The 19,510-nt window shown below is 44.3% G+C and overlaps 1 protein-coding gene across 9 annotated transcripts in view; it reads right to left on the minus strand.

Annotated features, from left to right (window-relative positions):
- The window catches only part of CLIP1 (CAP-Gly domain containing linker protein 1), an 84,827-nt gene that overhangs the window by 16,351 nt on the left and 48,966 nt on the right, over window positions 1-19,510 (minus strand). For 8 of the 9 annotated variants that reach the window (XM_084867734.1, XM_084867727.1, XM_084867728.1 and 5 more), the window contains 8 exons: window positions 18,882-18,939; window positions 17,628-17,711; window positions 16,596-16,752; window positions 15,020-15,185; window positions 14,707-14,922; window positions 7,479-7,595; window positions 4,945-5,051; window positions 1,073-1,193 (listed from right to left, as the gene is read on the minus strand). In XM_084867734.1, coding sequence (XP_084723860.1) covers window positions 1,073-1,193; window positions 4,945-5,051; window positions 7,479-7,595; window positions 14,707-14,922; window positions 15,020-15,185; window positions 16,596-16,752; window positions 17,628-17,711; window positions 18,882-18,939 — 1,026 coding nt within the window. Of the gene's footprint in view, window positions 1-1,072; window positions 1,194-4,944; window positions 5,052-7,478; window positions 7,596-9,093; window positions 11,359-14,706; window positions 14,923-15,019; window positions 15,186-16,595; window positions 16,753-17,627; window positions 17,712-18,881; window positions 18,940-19,510 lie in introns of all 9 variants that reach the window. The other variant, XM_084867735.1, reaches the window with a different exon arrangement.

Consider the following 19,510-nt stretch of genomic DNA (forward strand, 5'->3'; position numbering starts at 1 on the left):
TTAGCTGGACAAGGCTGAGCAAGTTACCATCTTCCCTGGGTTCCTGTTTCTCCTTTTACGAATGGGTTCATGACAATGCCTCCTAGAATCACTGTGCAGATGAGAGATGTGGCATCCCTTTTGTGGAAAGCTATCATGGAGTCTTTAAAAGTCTGAGCTCCTCTCTCCAAAAAGTGCTTTCGACAGACTGCACCATGTCTCCGGATGCACTACACACTTACCCCAAACTACTCCACCCCGTGAGAATGAATGTTTGAAAAGCATGCTGGGAAAAATGTCCCCCTTGGCGGGCAGAGCCAGAATTACTACACAGTGACGTTCCCTCCACGATGCCACTTTGAGCTTTGGCTCTGACATGAGGTGTGGCTAACCACCAAGCACTTGGATCTGGCTGCTAGAGAATAAAGAGCAGAAGATGATGTTCTTTAAAGCCGGGTTGGTTTCAGTGTCTAATAAACTTGCCAGAAACTGTGGGCTTTAAACACAGGAGCAAACGGGCTGTGGCTAGAGTTCATTCTGGGTGTAACGCACACCCTGCACACCATGCACGGGAGTGCACACGTACACGTGGTTCCAGTAGGAAATGTCTGTTCAATGTCTTAGAATTTAAAGTGAAGCAGAGTTCTATTTAGAAACATCTGCCAAGCCTCACAGCAAAACTGTATTCTTGGAATCTGTTCCCTTAAAACCAATTTTGATCAAAGAAAAAAAAAATCTTAGAGAAAACCATTTTAAAAGTGCAGTAGGAAGAAGATGCCATCCTGTCCGTGTAAATGCACGGCAGTAAGATCAGCTAATAATGATCTTAATTTATAGTTGCTGGCGAGTTCCCAGTGGTGGTGTGTTTGTTTAAGGACCTGTCAGTGACTCCGACCCTAAGCCCCACAGCACAGCACACTTGGAAACGAGGAGACACGAACACAGGCAGCGTGACATCCCGGCGGGAAGGACCCAGCCACATGGACCGCCTCTGGGGTTGCCGCTAAGCAGCGCGCTGCCGGCAGCAGCAGGCGTCGGCAGCAGCAGGCGTCGGCGTGGCCGAGGCAGGGACGCCCACCCGAGGCCCACTGACCTTCTGGTGACTCGTGACTTCGTTCCTGCTTCTCCCCAGCTCCTCGGCAAGTTTCACGTTCTCCGCTTCCAGTGCTGAAAGCTGCTGTGACTTCTGAGCGGCTGCCTGCTTCAGGGCTTCTCTGCAAGGACAGTGGGTGCAGGGTTACCATAGAAACAAGACAGGCACGGAAACTGTGGGAGCCGACCAGCTTCACAGCACGGAGGAAAATGTATCTGGGTCACGTGCCCGATAGGATCTATAATAACAGGAGGCAGTGTTATCTCCACACAGGAGGGGCTAAATGGCTCTGACCTCTCAGGGGAGGATTGCCACCCACGGGCATTATATTTTTTTATAAAACCTAATAAAATCTACATCCAGCCTTTCACCACCCACATTCACCTTACTTCTAAACACTCCCCACACAAAACACAATGTCACTATCAAATAAATGACAAGTGGTCAGTTCCCCTCTTGTCTTCAGGACTAGGTATATCCATTAGAAAATCACACTAAAGCCTACTTATGTTGACAAGGATTTATTCTACCGCCAAGGTACTCTGTCCTAACTACATTAAGTCTGTAATCATTTTTTTTTATTGTTGGTTTTTTTGTGTGTTTTTTTTTGCTGGCAGAAATAAAAATCTAATGGTCTCATTTGTCCGTTTCTGTCAGAATCAAGTGCTGGCCTGAATCTCAGTATATTCTTTTGGCCAACTAGAGGTGTAACCCCAAAGGAAATGTAGTTTTCTAGTTACATAGCAGGTGTTTTTATTTGGACTATATTCTTTCCCTAATGCTAATCTGTAATCAAAGGAAATAAATTTTTAAAAATAGCCTGCTAACCTATCTTGTGAATATCAGCATATAAAACATGAGTAGGGCCTGACTCATTGGTTGAGCATCGACCTATGAACCAGGAAGTCAGGGTTCAATTCCCGGTCAGGGCACATGGCCAGTTGCAAGCTCAACCCCCAATAGGGGGCTTGCAGGAGGCAGTTGATCAATGATTCTCTCTCATCATTAATGTTTCTGTCTCTCTTTCCCTTTCCCTTCCTCTCTAAAATCAGTAAAAATCTATTTAAAAAAAACAACACACAAAAAAAAACTTGAGCTGGCTTAGTCTATTTACTAAGCATCTTTCCAAGATTAAAATTAATCCAAAATATCTCGCAAGTTGTTAACCTCCATACATGGACATTCCAAATATTTTATTTGCTCACTACGTTGTAGTTTTATGCCATCACAGGTTTTGATACAATTATGCATCTTGAGTCTGTACTTGGCTACCCTCCCTTTAGCAAGCTGCCATACACGGCTGAATTCTGAGTCTAGTCATCTGGGTATGAATCCATCTGCTGACGCATGAACACATCTATTTTTAACTTCAATTGTCTAATGGGCGGCGGTGCTTGGCATCTCCGTTTTCTAGATTTTTAGTTCTCCATCCACCTATAACATGCATGCTGGGCTAGCCTTGTGAAGACTTAAGGTAATAAATCTGCAAAGCAATTCTCTTATTAGCACATTAAATTTGGTGTTTTTATGGAGATATTTATTTAGCAAGTGAAAAAAAACTGAGACAGAGGAAATTTTAGCCTCAGATAATTAGTCATTCAAAACCTGGGAGGCTTGCCCTAGCCGATTTGGCTCAGTGGATAGTGTCAGCCTGTGGACTGAAGGAGTCCTGGGTTCGATTCTAGTCAAGGAGGGCACATGCCTTGGGTTGAGGGCTCAATCCTCAGTAGGGGGCGTGTAAGAGGCAGCCAATCAATGATTCTTTCTCATCGTTGATGTTTCTATCTCTCTCTCTCCCTTACTCTCCAAAATTTATAAAAATATATTAAGAAACGAAGATACATCAAAACCTGGGAGGCTTGATGTTAGCCATGGATTAAAACATACGCGCACATAGGATAGCTGAAGTCCATCTTCTAAGGAATCCCTGACCAAATAGAAGGTTTTACTCATGATGAAATCATCATAAGCCAGCCTTTCACTTCTAGGTGAGCAATGCCCTCCTCAGGGGATGTTTGGCCTGGGAGAGATATTTGTGATCCTACTCTTTCCCTAGGAAAGATCTCCATCTTTTAAAGGTTTTTCAATCCTTGGTGTCTTTTAGGAGCCCAGAGGAAGGAAAATTTAAAAAAGGGTCTAAGCCAAGACCGGTTTGGCTCAGTGGATAGAGCGTCGGCCTGCGGGCTGAAGGGTCCCAGGTTCGATTCCGGTCAAGGGCATGTACCTTGGTTGCGGGCGCATCCCTGGTAGGGGTTGTGCAAGAGGCAGCTGATCGATGGTTCTCTCTCATCGATGTTTCTAACCCTCTATTCCTCTCTTTCCTCTCTGTAAAATATCAATAAAATATATTTTAAAAAATAAATAAATAAATAAATAAATAAGGGTCTAAGAAATATCAAAAGTCTTTGTTCAATGTTTTAAAATCAACAAAAATGCTTTTTTCACACATTTTCTCATTGAATCCTCAAACCCTTAAGGAGACTCATGGTATTCTTTGTATTTTAAAGATGAGAAAGCAGAGGCTCAGAAAACTGAAAAGATTTGCCCCAAATCGTAAAGGCAGCAGTAAGTTGTAGAATTGAGAAAACTGGACTTAAAACTGGTGGCTCGGCCAGCATAGATCAGTGGTTGAGCATCAACCTATGAACCAGGAAGACATGGTTCGATCCCTGGTCAGGGCACATTCCTGGGTTGCAGATTCAATCCCCAGTTGGGGATGTGCAGGAGGCAGCCGATCAATGATTCTCTCTCATCACTTATGCTTCTCTCTCTCTCTCCTTCTCCCTTCCTCTCTGAAATCAATAATATATATATAATATATATATATATATATATATATATATATATATATATATATATATTAAAAACTGGTGACATGACCTGATTTGAAAATAGAAACACCTTTCTTCTTTTGAGTGCAGTGGGTACATGCACTTCATAGAGGTTGGCCAGGAAAAAGTTAAGAATCAAAGCAGCCTAGCCCTGGCCTAATGGCTCAGTTGGTTAGAGCAATACCAAAAGGTTTCGGGTTTGATTCCTGCATTGCAGGTTCCAGCCCCCGCTGGGGCAATTGTAGGAGGCAAAAAATCAATGTTTTGTCTCTCTCTCTCCCTTCCTCTTTAAAAAGATCAATGAAAACTTACTGTTGGTTGAAGATTAAAAAAAAAAAAAAAAAAAGGCAACCTAGGCTCTGTCCGCCTTGTGGCCTGGCCCCTTGCCTGGCCCACGGCCATCAGGGATCAGGGGAGTGTGGCTCCAGGAAGGAAGACGGGCCGAGGTTAGAGGGGCAGCAGCACCATCTTCTGCTCCTGGTCCTTGCTTCCACAGGCATGAGGCTAAGCTGGCAGTGCTTGAGGGGCTCATTCAAGGAAGGGGGCGCAAAAACAATTTGCCTCTTACGAGAGGTGAAACCACCCCACACTGCGGGGGAGGGGGCAGGACAGAATGATGGAGCGAGGACCTTGATCCCAACCAGCAGAGTGGCCGTGACCAGAGACTCGAAGTCGTCTAGCTGGGAGGAGGGATCATATTGGATCTCTTGGCGAGGCCAAACTCTGGCCCTGCCCCTCCGTTTCCTAGGATGGCCCAGAGAGCTCAGAGGTGGATGCTGAACATGGGGGGCTGGGTTGGGGTTCGGGCCACCAGCCAGCACACATTTCATTTTGATCTTTACCACACCTGTGTTTCTGACTTACGACAGTGTGTAAGAGGGGCTACTTCTCAGGTGCAATAACACCTAGAGGGCAGGAGGTTGACTATTTTTACTACATGTACTTGTCAAGTTGTTGTTTTTTTTTAAATAATTAGCATTGTTTCTTCACGTTTGTGATTTTAGTGAGTTCCACAACATCTCTCCCAGGAGATAAACTTACATTTCTTTCCTGAATTCTTCCATTTTCTGATTCTCAACAGTCAGAAGTTCTTTCGACTTGTTCAGCTCTTCCACATTTTTCAAGTTGTTTTCTTTAAGTGTATCCAACTTAAATACCAAGAGAAAAAAAGCTCGGTGAAATTATCTCCTTTTCCAACGACATGACTGAATAATGACAAATTATTCACAAAAATGGGCATTAAAAAAATAGCGAACTCAGTCACTTATAAAAAAAAAAATCACTCTGGTGAAGAGATTGCATATGACCAAGTGTTGTAAACTGTAAAACCCCCTCTTTATACCTAGTTTGATTCCTATACACCTGGCCAAAATGTCAGACTAAACTGCTTCAAAAGTAAAACCAAAGTTTCATAACACCTTGTGTACAATTCCTGACATTTATCATTGGACTTGCTATTCAAGTATGAACCATCCTTAGAAAGGAAGGAAGGAAGGAAGGAAGGAAGGAAGGAAGGAAGGAAGGAATCGAAAGGCTTGACCTCAGTAAGTGTTCTTCTTTGTAATGAAAACAAACCTCTCTCCTTAAGATTAGTGATGTAGGCTATGATATTTTTCAACACCAATTTTACATAGTCCTAATTTGAAAGTTACTTAAAACAAAACATGTGTAGACGGGGGATGAAAGAGTTATCCACTGGAACAAAGCCATGTAGTGATACTGAAAGGCCCTCACACACCCTCAGCCCGCCACCTGCCCGCTGGGGAATGAGTAGGGGCTGCCTGGCCCCTGGCGGGAACCCAGACGTGGGACAGGGATGAGGGGAGATGTGACCGGCCACAGGCTCTGGCAGGGGCTGCAGCTCTAGGTGGGGAGCCCTCTAGGGGATCACCCATCACATAGGGTGTGCTCCGGGCGCCGGCTGCTTTCTGGGATTTGTACACTTATCTCCCGTGGCCAGAGAGACTTTTGCTATGCCACATGTCACACCGGTCAGGAGTCCTAGAAAGGGTCTTGCTAATTTTTACACACCACCTTCCTGTTCATGCCCTCACAGAACAAGAAAAACCAAATGTCAGAAAATGAGTTGTACAGCTTTGTATTCTGGTTGCAACCAAGACACCTGGGCGTAGGCTATTGAGGCACCTGATTCCAGCCTCAGAGGTGAGGGCCAGTAACTAAACTCATTTACTTTAGCTTTTAATGTTGATGATCATCTATGATATTTTAAATATTATATTTTTAGCTTAAAGTCTTCTCTGAAGACTGTCAATTCTATATACTCCCTACCGTGTTGAGTTTTATTGACCCTATAATTACCTCAAAATGCTCATGTCTTTCAGATTCACATCCTGGATCTTCCATAATGAGAAGGTTTAGTCTTTATTGTGCTTTACTTAATGCCTTATCTGCTTGTTACATTTAAAACCACCCAAAGGCTCTAGCTGGTTTGGCTCAGTGCATAGAGCGTCAGCCTGTGGACTGGAGAGTCCTGGGTTCGATTCCAGTCAAGGGCACATGTCTGGGTTGCAGGCTCGATCCCCAGTAGGGGATATGAAGGAGGCAGCCAGTCAATGCTTCTCTCTTACCATTGATGTTTCTAACTCTCTCTTCCTCTCTGAAATCAATAAAAATATATTTTAAAATATAATAAAAAAATAAAAGCACCCAAAATTCTATAGAACTTTATGTAAACTATGCCGGCGAATCACCCTGTTTAGGATTTAGGTAACATCTTTCCAAAGACAGAAAGAATTGATATGAGTTGGGAGGGTGGAGGAAGGAAATCAGAGGAGGGTATAAGAATGAGAATGCTACTTTTGGACAGAATCAAAATGATCTCGACACCACAAATGCATCCAAGACCCAGAAGTGACTAATTCGAGATGACACAATTGGGAACCAGTACTGAATTATGCCAAGAAAAGGCCTATGTCAAACTCAAAGCTGAGGAATGAAATTTAGTGGCTCAAAGTTGGGAGAAAGTTGGGAAAAAAAAAAAGTGTATGTGATCTAAGAGAAAAGATACAAAAACTAGAGCATGTTATCAGTGCCTCCTCTCAGTGGTTCTACCAAACAATTACCACAGAAGCCACGCTGCCGAGACCGGTTTGGCTCAATGGATAGAGCGTCGGCTTGGGGACTGAAGGGTCCCGGGTACGATTTCGGTCAAGGGCATGTACCTTGGTTGTGGGCATGTCCCCAGTAGGGGGTGTGCAAGAGGCAGCTGATCGATGACTCTCTCTCATCGATGTTTCTGGCTCTCTATCTCTCTCCCTTCCTCTTTGTACAAAATCAATAAAATATATTATAAAAAAAAAAAAAAAGAAAGCCACGCTGTTAGAGTTTCCCCCTTGTTTTTAAAAGGTGGATCCTACTAGGTAAGCAATGAAGTAATACACTTTATTTAATATTATCATGGTTCTGGTGTACATTCGACTCCTCTAACGAAGATCAAACCTGCATGAAGCCACAATTCAAAAAAAAAAAAAAAAAAAAATCCTGAGTTAGTGATCAAACATCCCATGAAGTCGATAAGCTGTCCTTTGTACAAAAAGCCATTTAAATCTGATTACTTCATTCTGCAGTTTTTCATTGGTTTGCTTGGTATCCTCCAAGGAGGCCAGAGTTTCCGTCTTCTCTTTGGTCATCTGTTCCATGATCTGCATGGCGTCCTCTGCTGTTTGAGCAGCCTAAATACAAGAAAGCACTGTGAGTACGGGGCCACACAGGGACTGCCAGCCTGAGGTCAGCACACGCTGACCCAGACATGAGAGGCTTTGCTCCCTTCCCAGGTCCCTCTGAGCCTGCGCCTTCCGAGCGACACTGACAGTCACACTCGCCATCCTGGCTTAGGCTTGAGAGAAACGTGCAGTGACGATCAAGAGCGACAGATACCCTTACGTGGCTGCATTTTTCTCTTAATCACATGTACCCGTTCAAAGCTTAAAATACTATCCTTGCTAGTTCAAATTGGGGGGCTTTGGAAACCACTCAGAATTGAGGTGGGGAATTTTTCAAGTAAAAATAAAAATTATTTGCGTAATTAGAATGTAAGATTCGCCGAAACAGTTTGGCTCAGCGTTGGCCTGTGGACTGAAAGGTCCCGGGTTCGATTCTGGTCAAGGGCACGTACCTTGGTTGCGGGCACATCCCCAGTGGGGAGGGTGCAAGAGGCAGCTGGTCGATGTTTCTCTCTCATCGATGTTTCTAACTCTCTATCCCTCTCAATTTCTGTGTAAAATCAATAAAATATATTAAAAAAGAATGTAAGGGTCAAGTGCTTAAGAAGTAGCACTGAATGGGAACGTCTAGAAGAAGTGGTGGGTAAATAATATAAACATGGCTGTGAATAAAAAAGATAAGATGAATAGGGAAATAAACCCTTAGGTGGCAATCTGTTTTTAAAAAATCATAAAATAAATGAAAACTTTCTTAGGCAGTTGCTTGCAACTATAAGTGGTCCAATGACACGGAGGGGAATTCAGTGTTACCAGCCATGGAGGTTCCACTGGGGCCTTCCAACTCCAAATGGATGGTCACAATGAAACAGTAAAAAGCCAAATAGAAGATATTATTTATTTCAATATGTGATCTGTTGGTTTTGGCCAGCTGGCTGATCTCTTTCTGGAGGATGAAGTAGCTTTCGGCCAGCGTCTCCTTCTCCTTCAGGAGCTCGTCCCGCTTCACCATATTTGAGCCCAACTGATGTGGCTCAGTGGGTGAGCATTGACCTATGAACCAGTTGTTCATGGTTGGACTCCCTGTCAGGGCACATGCCTGGGTTGTGGGCTCGATCCCCAGTGTGAGGTACGCAGGAGGCAGCAAATCAATGATTCTCTCTCATTGATATTTCTATCCCTCCTTTCCCTTCTCTGAAATCAATAAAAACTTATTTTTTTTTAAAAAAAAAAAACCCATTTGACTTTTTCATAAAAATTTTCCCCTCAAGTTTAAAAATATATCCTTGATATTCACAGTTTACAATTATTTCTAAACGGAGAGAGACTACTGCAATTAGACATTTAGTAAAAACGGGCCCTTTTGGTGGCAGCAAATAGATGGAGACATACAAACACTGGGGGAAATGGGGTGGACTGCCCTGCAGGGAAGCGGACACAAACGCCCGGCCTCTAAGGAGTTAGTGCGGGGTTAGTAGTCCAGGCTCTCAGCTGGGACCTCCCATGTTACCGTGAACGAGTGAAGAGTCTCGAGCTCTCTAATTTTAAGGGTGAGCTTGCTCTTGTCCTTCCTCAAGATACGATTTTCGTTCTGAGATTCTAGGAGGTTGGCGGAAATGTGGCTGTTGGTTTTGGCCAGCTGGCTGATCTCCTTCTGGAGGATGAAGTAGCTTTCGGCCAGCGTCTCCTTCTCCTTCAGGAGCTCGTCCCGCTTCAGCGCCTCTTCCCTCTTCTCGGCCAGCAGGCTGCTGTTGTCCTGCAGCGCCTGGGCCCGATCGGCCAGGGCCGCATCGTGGCTCAGCCGCAGGTCGTCCAGGATCTTGGTGAGGCAGCTGTGCAGCTCCTGCAGCTCCAGCTTGGACTTGGACAAGGAGGCGAAGTCGCTCCGCAGTGTCTCGATGTTGGCGGCGAGCCGCGCCGTCTCTGCCGTCAGGAGCTCCTTTTCCTTGAGGATCTCCGCCACTTTCTGCTCGGAGGTGCTCTTCTCTTGGACGAGCCCCTCGTTTTCGGCAAGGAGCTCCTTGGTGGATGCTCTCAGCTCTTCCAGCTCCTGCTCCAGGAGCGCTGCCCTCCCAAGGAGCTTGCTGTTCTCGTAGGAGGCCGACTCGCTCTCCTTGGCCCGGGCCTCCTGCTCCAGGAGCAAGGACTGCTGCCCCGCGCACGCCTCCTCCTTCAGCTTCTGGCACTCCTCCTGCAGGCTCAGCCTGTCCCTCAGCAGGAGGTCCTTCTCGGAGCAGCGCGTTTCCAGCTCGGCATTCAGGCTCTCCTTGGCCTGCTGGATGCGGGTGAGCTCTTTGTCCAGGTGCTCTTTGGCGCTCTGGGCCTCTTTCAGCATCACCAAGAGCTCGCACTTGGCGGCGGCCAGTTCTTGGTTTTCCTTTTTTCTCTCCTGGAGCTCTTTCTTCAGAGCATCGAGGTTACCCAGGAGCTTCATCTTCTCTTGCGTGACGAGCCTCCTGTTTGCAGACTCTTGCTCGTACTTCCTTTTAAGCTCTCCTATGCTGTTGAGGGAATTCTCTCTTTCTGCAAGTAAATCTCCATTCTGCGTTTCCAGCACGGACTTTTCCTTCAGGAGGCTGTCCAGCTGCTTTTTGATCTTAGATGCTTTCTGACAAACCATCTCCTTCTCTGAAGTCAGGTACGCGATCTTCTCGTTCAGGCTCGCCTCAACGCGGACGGCCTCCCCTGAGCACTGGCTGAGTTTCTCAGCGACGAGCCTGTTTTCGTGCAGGAGCTCTTCGTTCTCGGCCAGGAGCCTCCTCTCGGACATAGCCAGGATCTCCTTCTCGTGCAGGAGCTGGATGCACTCGGAGTCGGTGATCTCCCGGCTGGTCTTGATCTCCTCCAGGAGCTTTGTGAGGCTGGCGTTTGTGGCCTGAAGCTGCATGGTCTCCAGCTCGGCCTTCCTCAGCCCTTTGCCGGCGGCGTCCAGCTGCGCCCGGAGCCCGCTGGCCTCGGCGCTGAGCAGCTGCTTGACCTGGAGCGCGGCGGCCAGGCTGGAGCTCAGCTCGTCCTGGTCCTGCAGCAGCGCGCTCTTCTCCAGCTGCAGGGCCCTGCTGCTCTGCAGGAGCTCGTCCATTTCCACCTTCAGGGCGACGCATATGTTTTCAAGGCCGGACTGCTTCTCTAACGCTGACTGCTTCTCCGCCTGCTTCTCTGCCGTGAGGTCTTCCATCTCCTGCACCAAGGCCTTGTGGTCTCTGACCAGCTCCTCGTAAGAGCTCTGCAGCTTCTGAATGATCTCATCTTTATCTTTGGCCACAGCAAGGTTCTCGCTCACGAGCTTCTTGACGCGGTTCTCCAGGTGGTCTTTTTCTTCCCGATCCTTCTGGCACTCGGCCGCCAGACTCTCTTTGCTGAACTGGAGCTCCTCCACGAGAGCCTGCAAGGTGGCTCGGGAAGCCTGCAGAGAGTCGTTTTCCGTGCGCAGCTTCGAGAGCTCTTCCTGGGCGGCACTGACTTCTCGAAGCAGCTTCTCTCTCTCGACAGCCAGAGCGTCACTCTGGAGCAGCTCCTGCTGATGCAGCTTTTCTTCCAAGAGTTTCTCCTTTTCTAAAGTAAGGGCTTCGTTTATCGACCATAGCTTCCACTGGTCTTCCTGGAGGAACGTCACTCTGGCCTCTGCCTCTAAAAGCGTGGACAAGAGCGCACCTTTCTCTGACTTTAAAGCATTGCCCTCCTGCGCCAGAAGCTGCTTCTCTGACCTCAGACCCCTCAGCTCTTCTGACATTAGCTCAGTTTCTCTTTGGGATGATGTTAACAAACAAGTTAGCGACTACAGAAACAAAAGGTGGGAAGAATGGAAATAAGGTGAAATCAAGCAGACACATGCAAGCCCAGATAACTTAACCTGTTAACCGAGCGGGACCTATAAATACGTCAAACATAAACACTATCGGGAACGGGCAGGACATATGAATACGTCCTTGAGATATATGTTGCGCCCTGAGAGGGACGGTATATGTTTTTTGTAATCTTTATAATTGTTTGTAAAATTTATAATTTTTTAATTCGATGTTTCCATTTTTTTGTTGGTATTCTTTTCTATTTGTTTGTAATTTTGTATTTTCCTTTGTGCTTTATATATAAATAAAAAATATATATTTCATTTATTTTAATTAAGTATAAATAAATAAAATAATAATATAAACTTACGTCCACCGGGCATGACGTACTGACACGTCCTAGTGAAAGAGTACGCGCCCGTTGTACGTTGCGTAATTAAAAAGGAAACTCCCCGGTTAACAGGTTAATGTAGCCTAAATCATAAACATTAAAAAAATTTTAAATAAATGTCACAAAAACTATCTGAATAATGAGGGAAAGAGTCCCAAAGAACAGAGCCCATAATAAGATACCGCAGAGTGGGATTAGCTCCACAAAGGGCTGAGACAGCTATTAGTTTCTTTTATCTTTCAGAGAATTTTTGAGATTATTCTTGACAGCTTCTTAAGGGTAAAAACAGTAGTGTGGCACAGCCGGCATGGCTCCGTGGCTGGATGTCAATCTATGAACCAGGAGGTCACAGTTTGATTCCCGGTCAGGGGTCAAGCCCAGGTTGCGGGCTCAGTCCCCAGTGTGAAGCATGCAGGAGGCAGCCAATCAATGACTCTCTCTCATCATTGATGTTTCTCTCTCTCCCTCTCCCTTCCTCTCTGAAATAAATAAAAATATATAAATTAAAAAGAAAAAACCGTAGTGTGGTTTTTGACATTGGGGCATAAGATTTCTTCCCTGCCATTCTAATTATCCAACAATGTCTATGTAGAAAAGATGCACAAAAGAATCTTTAAAAATACAATCCAACAAACTATAAAAAGTGAGCATGTTTTCAAAAACTAACAGTGGGGGGGTGAGGGCAAGGGGGAAAAAATCTGTTGCTTTCAAACTCATGTGAGGCCCTCACTTACTAAGGAGAGTCACTGGCCTGACACGGATCTAGTCCCAATATTACATACAACATTAAAAATACAGAATAATTCGCTAAGCTCCGGCAATGAAAATAAGTGGGTTTTTAAACAAATGCATCGGTTTACAGAACACATAAATTGACCACAGTATTCTATCAGTGCTGTCCAGAACTTTCAGCAATGGTGTAAATGTTCTCCACCTGCAACCTGCACTGTCCTGTACGCTAGCCACTGGCCACATGTGTGAACCCTTGAGCAAGGCGATCTTATTAAAATCTGACTTACCATGCAAAGCAAAATGAGTCAGAAAGAAAAAGCTATGAACCATGTGATGTCAGTGGTATGTGGGATATAAACTGACACAAACAACAGTACGGTGGCCTCGGAAGGAAGAGGGGCAAGGAATAGGAAAGGGTAAAGGGGCCAAATGTATGGTGGCAGAAGATGATGAGATTTCGGGTGGAGGGCACACAGTGCAATGTACAGATCAATTATCATAGAATGTGCATTTGAAACCTATATAATCTTATGAACGAATGTCAACCCAATAAATGCAATTTTATAATGTATTGGGTTGACATATATGACTAATTTACATTTGAATGGCCACATGTGGCTAGTGGCTACTGTCCTGGACAGCACAGCTATAGATCCAGGGCTCTTACAATTTGGGAAGCAGAGGTCTCTTGGGCTCCATGAACCTCCTGGAAGGTCACACAAAACTTGCTGGGTGTATATATTTTTTCCCAGGAAAAACATCTTAAGATTCCATCAGATTCTCAAAAAGAGCCTGTGAGCCAGTGTTGTTGACAAACACCGAAAGCCACAGACACCAAATATCCAGACACTTTGGAGGGGGAGCAATCCGGGCATGTGAACCAAATGACCATTGTAAACAAACAAACAAACAAACACCCAGCCAGCAAACAAGATTAATGAGACTTTCACACAAACTATTAGAATGCTGTGGCCAGGTCAGGCTGCAACATTTTTAAGGGAACCACGAAAAAACTGGAATTTGTTCAGATCAAGGAATCACAAAGACAGAACTTACACCCAGTGTTAAGTGAACAGCTCATAAAACTTTAGGTATTTTACAGGGAGAAGAAAAAGCCCTGGTGGCCAGCATGCAGGAGGGAGAAAACGTAGACATCTTATACACGGCATATATTGTGTCACGATCCACTTAATTTACAAGTTTTAAATGGGATCCATTTTAAGACCTACAGATGTTCTTTGTAGATTTTCTTTCTAGCAAACTCCTCCTCTATAAACATTTCTCTGGAACATTAAAAATAAAGACAAGTATTTACTTTTTTTTCTTCGGTAAGTTAAATAGCAGTAGGAAAAAGGTTAAAAACTAGTAGAAAGCCCTAGCTGGTTTGGCTCAGTGGATTGAGCATCAGCCTGTGGACTGGAGGGTCCCAGGTTCGATTTTGGTCAAGGACATATGCCTGGATTGCAGGCTTGATCCCCAGAAGGGGGCATGCAGGAAGCAGCTGATCAATGATCCTCTCTCATCACTGATGTTTCTATCACTCTCTTCCTCTCCCTTCTCTAAAATCAATAAAAATAATATTTTTAAAAAAACTAGTAGAAAGGTTGAGCATTAAGTTACTAGAGTCAAAAAGTCTACTAGGGCACAGATATAATCCTGACCACAAAACGAAATGCAATACATCAAATTCTACTCTATTTCATAACAGACGTTTCCTTGTGGGCCCTGAATCCAGCTTCCTTGTTAATAAGCCCATTGTGCCTTCCTGGGAAGCAGGCAAAAGTTCTAAGTTCTCCTCTGGGAGCTGTTCCTCCAACCAGGCTCCATTCCCTGCTCACCTCCGCACCTGGCCTCTACCTCTGGCTTTTCTGCAACAGGTCTCTCCTAGCCCCGAGCACAAGGTGGCTGCAAGATGGCCGAGGTTAAAGGAAAAAGCTTTCTCACAACAAAGAGCCTATTCCAAGAAGGCAGACCGATCCCAGGCCACATCGAACGCTTTGTGACAGCAGAAGGAGCAATGGCCACATGGTATGTTCAGGGAGGGACCTGCAGCTATGGCCTACCCCGGACAAGGACAGTGGCTAGCAGGAAATGTGATTCATCATCAGGCCATGCACTGGCAAGGCAAACATTTGTCAAGCTCAGTTCCTTAGCTGCCACTTGCTAAGTGCCCTTCCAAACAAACAAATGCAACAAAATTCCCTCTGCCACTTACTCTAGCATCCTCGGCTTGTTTTTTCAGTTCCACCACTTCCTGCATCAAGTCCTTGTTCTGCTCCTGGGTGGCCGCCAGCCTCTCCTCTGTGCCCCGCAGCAGCGACTGCAGCTTCTGCAGGGCCTCCTCATGCTTCGCCTTGGTCTCAGAACTGGCTTCCTCATACCTGGCTTTCAGATCTTGACACTGGTTGTGGCTTGCTTCCATCTTCTTTTCCTGCGGGAGCCCCGAGAGAAGGGACGAGTCACCTCACCACAACTGAGCTGCCCTCACCTTCCTCGCCAGCAAACAGTCCCATGTGCGCCCTCCTTACCAGGTCCAGCAGTTTTTTCAGCAAGTCTTTCTTTTCTTCCTCATGCTTTTGAGTTGCTTCTTTCTGGCTCTGTTCAGCTTTGAGAGTCACATCCCCAATACTTTTCTGCAGACAGCTCACATTTTCATTGGCCTTTGTAAGTTTTAGCTGTAATTCTTCCACATTTCTAGAAGTTTCAATACATCATCATGTCAGATTTTTCAAAAGAATGCTTTCAGATTTAGAGTTCACTAGAAAGATACTATTAATCATAATTGTATCAACGAATATAAATATGAGTAATTAATAACATCTGAAATAAGCAACAACCAAAAAACTTGATTTGTCCTGAAGGCTAATTTTAACAACTCTCATAGCTATAAATACATTATTTAGAGTAGCATCTACTATAATTGTTAGGATTATTTTATGTCCATATACCTACAGGGAAAAATGAGTGAAAAGTAAACATATTGAGCATTTACAAAGTGTCAAAATTTTAGCAAACTAGATTTTTAGAAACTCATTCTAGTGATGCTTGAGAACTTAAAACATAAAAATGACAATAAATAACCAGCTGGTGTGACTCAGTGGTTGAGCATTGACCTTGAACCAGGAGGTCATAGTTCGATTCCTGGTCAGGGCACAGGCCCAGATTGCAGATTCCATCCACGGGGGGAGGAGGGGTGGGTGTAGGAGGCTGCCAATTAATGATTCTCTCTCATATTGATGTGTCTGTCTCTCTCTCCCTCTTCCTAGCTCTCTGTCTCTCAAATCAATAAAAACATATCTAAAACATATTTTTTAACTGACTATAAAAGATGTTACTTTTTGGAAACTAGTGAATGTGGTGTCAAAAAAGGCGCAAACTACTCACTTTGTAGCCCTTTTGCTGCCCTTGAACTTGATGTCTTTGGTGGAAGAGCTGTGTAAGTAACAGTTTATACTTTAATTTGTTTGCACGTTGTTTTGCCAGCATGAAGTGTAGAGTTTCTCATAACCAGGTTTTTGTTTTTTTGGGGGGGAGAAAGGGGGTATTTATATTCTTTTTTTTTCTTTTTTTCTTTTTTAACTAATTTTTGTTTATAAAAAAAAATTTTTTTTAAATATGAGGGGGGAAAAAAGATGTTACTGCCACCAAAACTGGTTAGGCTCAGTGGATAAAGTGTTGGTCTGCGGACTGAAAGGTCCCAGGTTCGATTCTGGTCAAGGGCATGTACCGTGGTTGCGGGCACATCCTGGTAGGGGGTATGCAGGAGGCACCTGGTCGATGTTTCTCTCTCATTGATGTTCCTACCTCTCTATCCCTCTCCCTTCCTCTCTGCAAAAATTCAATAAAATATATATAAAAATGTATATTTAAAAAAAATGTTACTGATGTTGATAAACTACTACCTTTTCCTAACAAGTCAACGGAAGGTCTACAATACTGTATTCCTTAAAGGTTAAGCAGTAGACTCAAGTATACACTGAGGTGATAAGAGAACAAAGAGATGGAAAGAAAACATAACAACCCTGAAGATCTGGGCTACCTCCCACCGAGGCCCTGCCTCAGAGCCTAACCTAAGCAGGCACTCTTATTAGCATTCATACATACCTTTCTTTCTGACGTAACTCGTCATTCATTTTTGTCAACTGGGAAGAATTATCTCCTGACATTTTCATTATTTCTGCAATGTCGTTTTCCAGTTTTTCTTTTGCCTTTATCAACTGCCCTTCTCTTTCATCTCTCTCTCTAAATTTTGCCTCCATGCCTGAATAGACATAGAAAAAAATAGCACTGCTGTTATAATGGACAAAAATTGACTGCCTGTATCCTGTACACCAAGTCTGGCTCTAAGGATATTTGCATGTAGCAATCCCTGTAAAAATTATATTCTAGCAAAGAAGACAAGCAATAAACAAGACCAATAAAGAAAGGAAATACTATAATAGATAGTGCTAAGTGCTAAGAAGAAGAAAATGCAAACAGAGAAAGGAGTAAGAAAGAATTTGGGGTGGGGGGGGTTAAATCTCTGATAGGGCCTCTCTGAGACGGTGACAGTTCAGTCAAGGAAGGAAGTGAAGCAAGGGGCTGCAGGCAGAGGGGAGGGTGAGTGCAAAGGCCCTGAGGCAAGAACATGCTTGACATGCAGGTGTCACCACTGTGGCTGGAGTGGAAAGGACAAAGAGAAAACTAGTACAAGGTGAAGCAGAGAGAAAGCGGAGCCTGTGGTGGTAAGGACCACAGCCTTTGGTGCTGAGTGAGATGGGAGCCAATGGGCGATCCTGAGCAGAAGAGTGGCAGGACCTGGGGCCTGACTTGATGCTGAAGGGTCGCTCTGGCTGCTGTGCTGAGGACAGACAGAAGGAACAAGGGCAGAAGCAGGCGAGTAGCTCAGATGCAAGGTGGCTGGCCTGGGTCAAGGGCGGCAGTGGGAGCGGAGCGATGTGGTTGGACACTGGCTTGTTTGAAAACAGGGCCGAGAGAGTTTGCTGAAGGTTACGGATCTCAAAGTATTTTGTCCCATTATATCGCCAAAATGAGTGAAGACATTAAACCTCAATAGATATGTTATTCTAACATACTGCAATTATCTCAAATCCTAGGAAGCATACTAAATGTTTAGTAACAGAGACATCTTCTTACCTGTTAGATTTTCTCTCAACTTCTCCAATTCAGAAGATAGCGCATTAAACTGCTCCTCTTTTTGATGTAACTTATTTACAGTTTCTATTTAGGATAAAATGAAAAATTTAATATGTTTCATATTTAACAAGCCATCGAGAGCTTGGCAAATCTTATGTGTGAGATTTGAAGTCACAGGAATACTAAAAAGTCCCATTGCAAATCAAACACTGTATAATGACCTCAAGAATATAAGCTGTAGATTAGGCAGGCACAAGGCATCCTTCTACTTAAAACTCAACAGAGCTATCGTGGACTAAAGCTTAGGCAAAATAATACTTTCTATAAGTACACTTACATTTTAATATGAAACAAACTTTAAGTCAAAAGAAAATAATGCCCTCGCTGGTGTGGCTCAATTGGTTGGAACATCATCCCGTACACCAAAAGGTGGAGGGTTTAATTCTTGGTCAGGGCACAAGCTCAGGCTGTGGGTTTTATGAACCCCGGCCGGGGGTGTGCGGGAGGCAACCCATAGGAGTTTCTCTCTCTCTCTCTTTTTCTCTCTCTCTCTCTTCCTCCCTCCCTCCCTTCTTTCCTTCCTCTCTCTAAAATCAATAAAAATAAAAGAAGAAAATTACTGGGCATTTGAGGCTTTTGGGAGCCAATGGAAACAGTATTACTGGGCACTGCAGGGGCCTAGAGGATGGTACAGTCGGACTATGGGCAGCATGGGCTTTGTGCACTGTAGGAACCAGCTCCACTGTAAGAACAGGACATTCTCTAATGCAACTACTCTCTAACCCAATCTCCTCATACGCTAGAAACACAGACTTTGTAGCCCAGCCAGCATGGCTCAGTGGTTGAGTATTGACCAATGAACCAGGTCATGATTCAATTCCAGGTTGTGGGCTCGATTCCCAGTGTGGGGTGTACAGGAGGCAACCAATCAATGATTCTCTTTCATTATTGATGTCTCTATCTTTCTCTCCCTCTTCCTTCCTCTCCGAAAGCAACAAAAATATATTTAATAGCCAAAACCAGTTTGGCTCAGTGGATAGAGCGTTGGCCTGCAGACTGAAAGGTCCCGGGTTCGATTCCAGTCAAGGGCATGTACCTTGGTTGCGGGCACATCCCCAGTAGGGAGTGTGCAGGAGGCAACTGATGGATGATTATCTCTTATCAATGTTTCTAACTCTCTATCCCTCTCTCTTCCTCTCTGTAAAAAATCAATAATATATATATATATTTAATAAAGAAAAAAGAAACACATACCTTGCATACTCCTCTGGACAGAGACTGCCTCCTCTGAAGCACCAGCAAACTTTTCTTTCTAAATTAAAAAAAAAAAAAGCGTATTCAGAATAGAGATTTCAAGTTATGAAGACTAAATGTTTCAGTTATAACTACGCTACCTAATTTTTGTGGCTAGTTTTGTTTCATTAAAACTTACACTTAAAACATGGAGGAATCAATTACTATAGTATGCATACTATGCATGTATAAGCACGAGTGAATGAGGTTTTCATGTGCATGTGTGCATGCTTGGGCATACACATGCATCTGGATATATGTGTGAGTGTGCACACATATTTAAGTATATGCATGTGTGTGCACATTGTGGTACATGCTTCCCTTACCTAGTCCTTCCATAAGTCTATGACTCTCCTTTCCCACCGTGTGGGTATCACTGGCACTGCTTATATGGTGACCAACCTTGGTTAAGCTCATGTTTTTTATGCAAGAGGCAAAGTAGGAAGAACAGTTGAGAAAAGCTAAGAAAAAAAACATCATACCACTTGGGATTAGGGACCAAGGGGGATATAGGAAAGAAAAAGGAATTTCCTGATGTGAATAAGCTGAGTTGTGAGAGAGAGTTATATGAATCTGCGGAATTAGGACCT

The sequence above is a fragment of the Pipistrellus hanaki genome (assembly GCF_964339955.1).
Source record: "Pipistrellus hanaki genome assembly, chromosome: 19".
Classification (NCBI taxonomy): Eukaryota; Metazoa; Chordata; class Mammalia; order Chiroptera; family Vespertilionidae; genus Pipistrellus; species Pipistrellus hanaki.